At 39.6% G+C, this 2387-nt stretch overlaps 1 protein-coding gene across 1 annotated transcript in view; it reads left to right on the forward strand.

The window, feature by feature from the left end:
• sptlc2b (serine palmitoyltransferase, long chain base subunit 2b) overlaps positions 1-2387 on the forward strand; it is a 48957-nt gene that overhangs the window by 40887 nt on the left and 5683 nt on the right. The window contains exon 9 of the mRNA XM_032543392.1: positions 286-412. Within this exon, the coding sequence (XP_032399283.1) occupies positions 286-412 (127 nt within the window). The remainder of the gene's footprint in view (positions 1-285; positions 413-2387) is intronic.

Consider the following 2387-nt stretch of genomic DNA (forward strand, 5'->3'; position numbering starts at 1 on the left):
ATTAAGAATGTGTCCCAAAACCAAGGCCCGTCAAATATTTCTGTTCAAAGGTTATATATAGTGATATGTTTTGAAAATAAAACTTGTGTTTTGCTTAAATATCTCATATCTGATATCTATCCTTCTGCTATTACAAAACACAATTTTGGCTGTTCACAGCATTGTCTTTTAATGTGACAAAAACACTAAATAATAATTTTGACTAAACGTATTGTGTGCCAGTTGTTGTTGTTGTTGGAAAATAAAATGGACTCATTCTATATTGTATTGTAATTTCTGTGTCAGGAGCTGATCGACTACCTGCGGCGCCACTCACACAGTGCCCTGTATGCCACCTCAATGTCCCCCCCGGTGGCCCAGCAGATAATCACCTCTATGAGGATCATCATGGGAGAGGATGGGACCACACTGGGTAGGTACCAGAAAATGACAATCAGTAAAAAGTGCATCTCTATATTGGCAGCAGCGTTCCGTAATAAGAAGAGAGGGCACTAAAGCCAGCTTTAATCACCGTCTGGTCTCAAAGATGCTGAGGTGACAGACATCATCTTTTAGGCTGTGATCAGACAGAGCATGTTTGCAGGTTGCAAAACACAAGGCACACTACACTGCGTTGCTTGTTGAAATCGCCCCATCAACAAACAGTTGCGTGTTCTTGCAAACATGAAATAACCTGTTCTCAGCCAACTGTTATTTTGCTGTGGAGTTAAATGACGTCTGATGTTTGTTTTTTTCCAATCTGAGTTGAAGTGTTGTTGTCTTGTTGAGCGTTTCTAGCTTTATTTTATTTTTCTTGTGGTTGAAGCAATTCTAAAATGTCAAAGATTTCCAGGTCCCTCATGTTTTGTCTGTCAGATTTGCACATGTAGTTACACGATACCATCAATGACCACATGGTGGCAGCATAAGCCTGTGTCTCAGAGCTAATTCATTCTTGCAAACCAGTCTGTAGCTGATGACTGGCTGCTGGCAGACATTAGTTACTATGGCGTCAACTCTCATCAGCTTTGCCACCTATTGTACTTTGACTTCTTGATACTGAGCATGCTGGTTTCCCTTGACAATGTTTCATTTCCACCCAAGAGATAAAAGCTACTATCTATCTATGGTCAACTGGCAATAATTTACTAGTCAATAAAGATGTGATAAACAACAGCCTTATCAAAGGGTATGGCGTGTGAACCCATTCTAGATATAACATAATGCCACAGGTGGGTTTTAGACTTTCCCATAATCTTAGGTTTTAAAATGAGTGATTGTTGGTAAATTAAGCTGGATTACTTGCCCAAAAAATATATTTATTTTCTAATAGTTTGAGATGGTTACTTCTGATTTTTAAGAACCGCTTTTTATTCAAGCTAAAGACTTAAACAAGATTTTTTTCTTTTTTCTTTTTACTACCCCTTCTGATGATTACGCAATACAACCTGCAGTATGATTGTGTTTCTTCAGCACGGTTTTGCATATTTCAAGGTCTCTTTCTGTAGTCCTCTTGCACATTTTTAAAGCACATGTGTGGACAGTTCCGTTCCTCTGTCCGATTCAGCCCAGGCTGATGGAAGGTCTTGAAGTGGTGGTATGTTGACTCTTCTACCCTCTGCCTTTTATGGCTTTCAGATGTGTGTTTTTTCGCCTTCATGCTGGGTACAACACAGCATGGTGCTTAGCACCAGAGATCTATGCAGATCAAACTCTGTTGGACTCATCTCCTACACACACAAACAGGTCACTAAGTCTTGTTTTGCTTGCGGGGCGGCACCCCTTTACTCTTTACGGGGCTTGATTGATGCAGCCTTGCTTAAATATCAGATTACCTTGCTCCCCAGTCATTCAATCATTATGTACAGAATTAAACACCTGGAGCAACCTTCATAGTATGACTGCCAGACTGGCTGACTTTACAACATATCCCAGCCTCCTTGTAGGAGACCAACAATGGCAGTCTGATTGGTTGCAGCCCTATCACTGTTTGAAATCCAGGCGTTTGAAGATTCAGACACTGACACAAAGTCAAAGTGACAGTTGAGCTGTCTGGTAACAGTTTGTTGCTGCGTTCAAGGTGCTGAGGCACGGCTGCTCATGGTTCCCGGCACAGGCCTGCATCAAAATGGACATTTGTTGTTTGAAGCTTATTTCAATCAAATATGTAGATGGAACATAAGGGTTCAGGACAGGCAAAGCTTTCAATATAAAAGAATGCATGTTTAAAATCAAAATATCTGAATATACAATGCCTGTAGAAAATCATCATACCCCGTAAAAATGTTTCGTTTGTCACATAACACCCTGGAAATTAAAATATATTAAATCTAACTATTTCCAGATGTATTTACACATTCAAACACAAACATCAAAGTGAAAATAACATTTTAAAACATTCTGAACAA

The sequence above is a fragment of the Etheostoma spectabile genome, chromosome 18, assembly GCF_008692095.1.
Source record: "Etheostoma spectabile isolate EspeVRDwgs_2016 chromosome 18, UIUC_Espe_1.0, whole genome shotgun sequence".
Classification (NCBI taxonomy): Eukaryota; Metazoa; Chordata; class Actinopteri; order Perciformes; family Percidae; genus Etheostoma; species Etheostoma spectabile.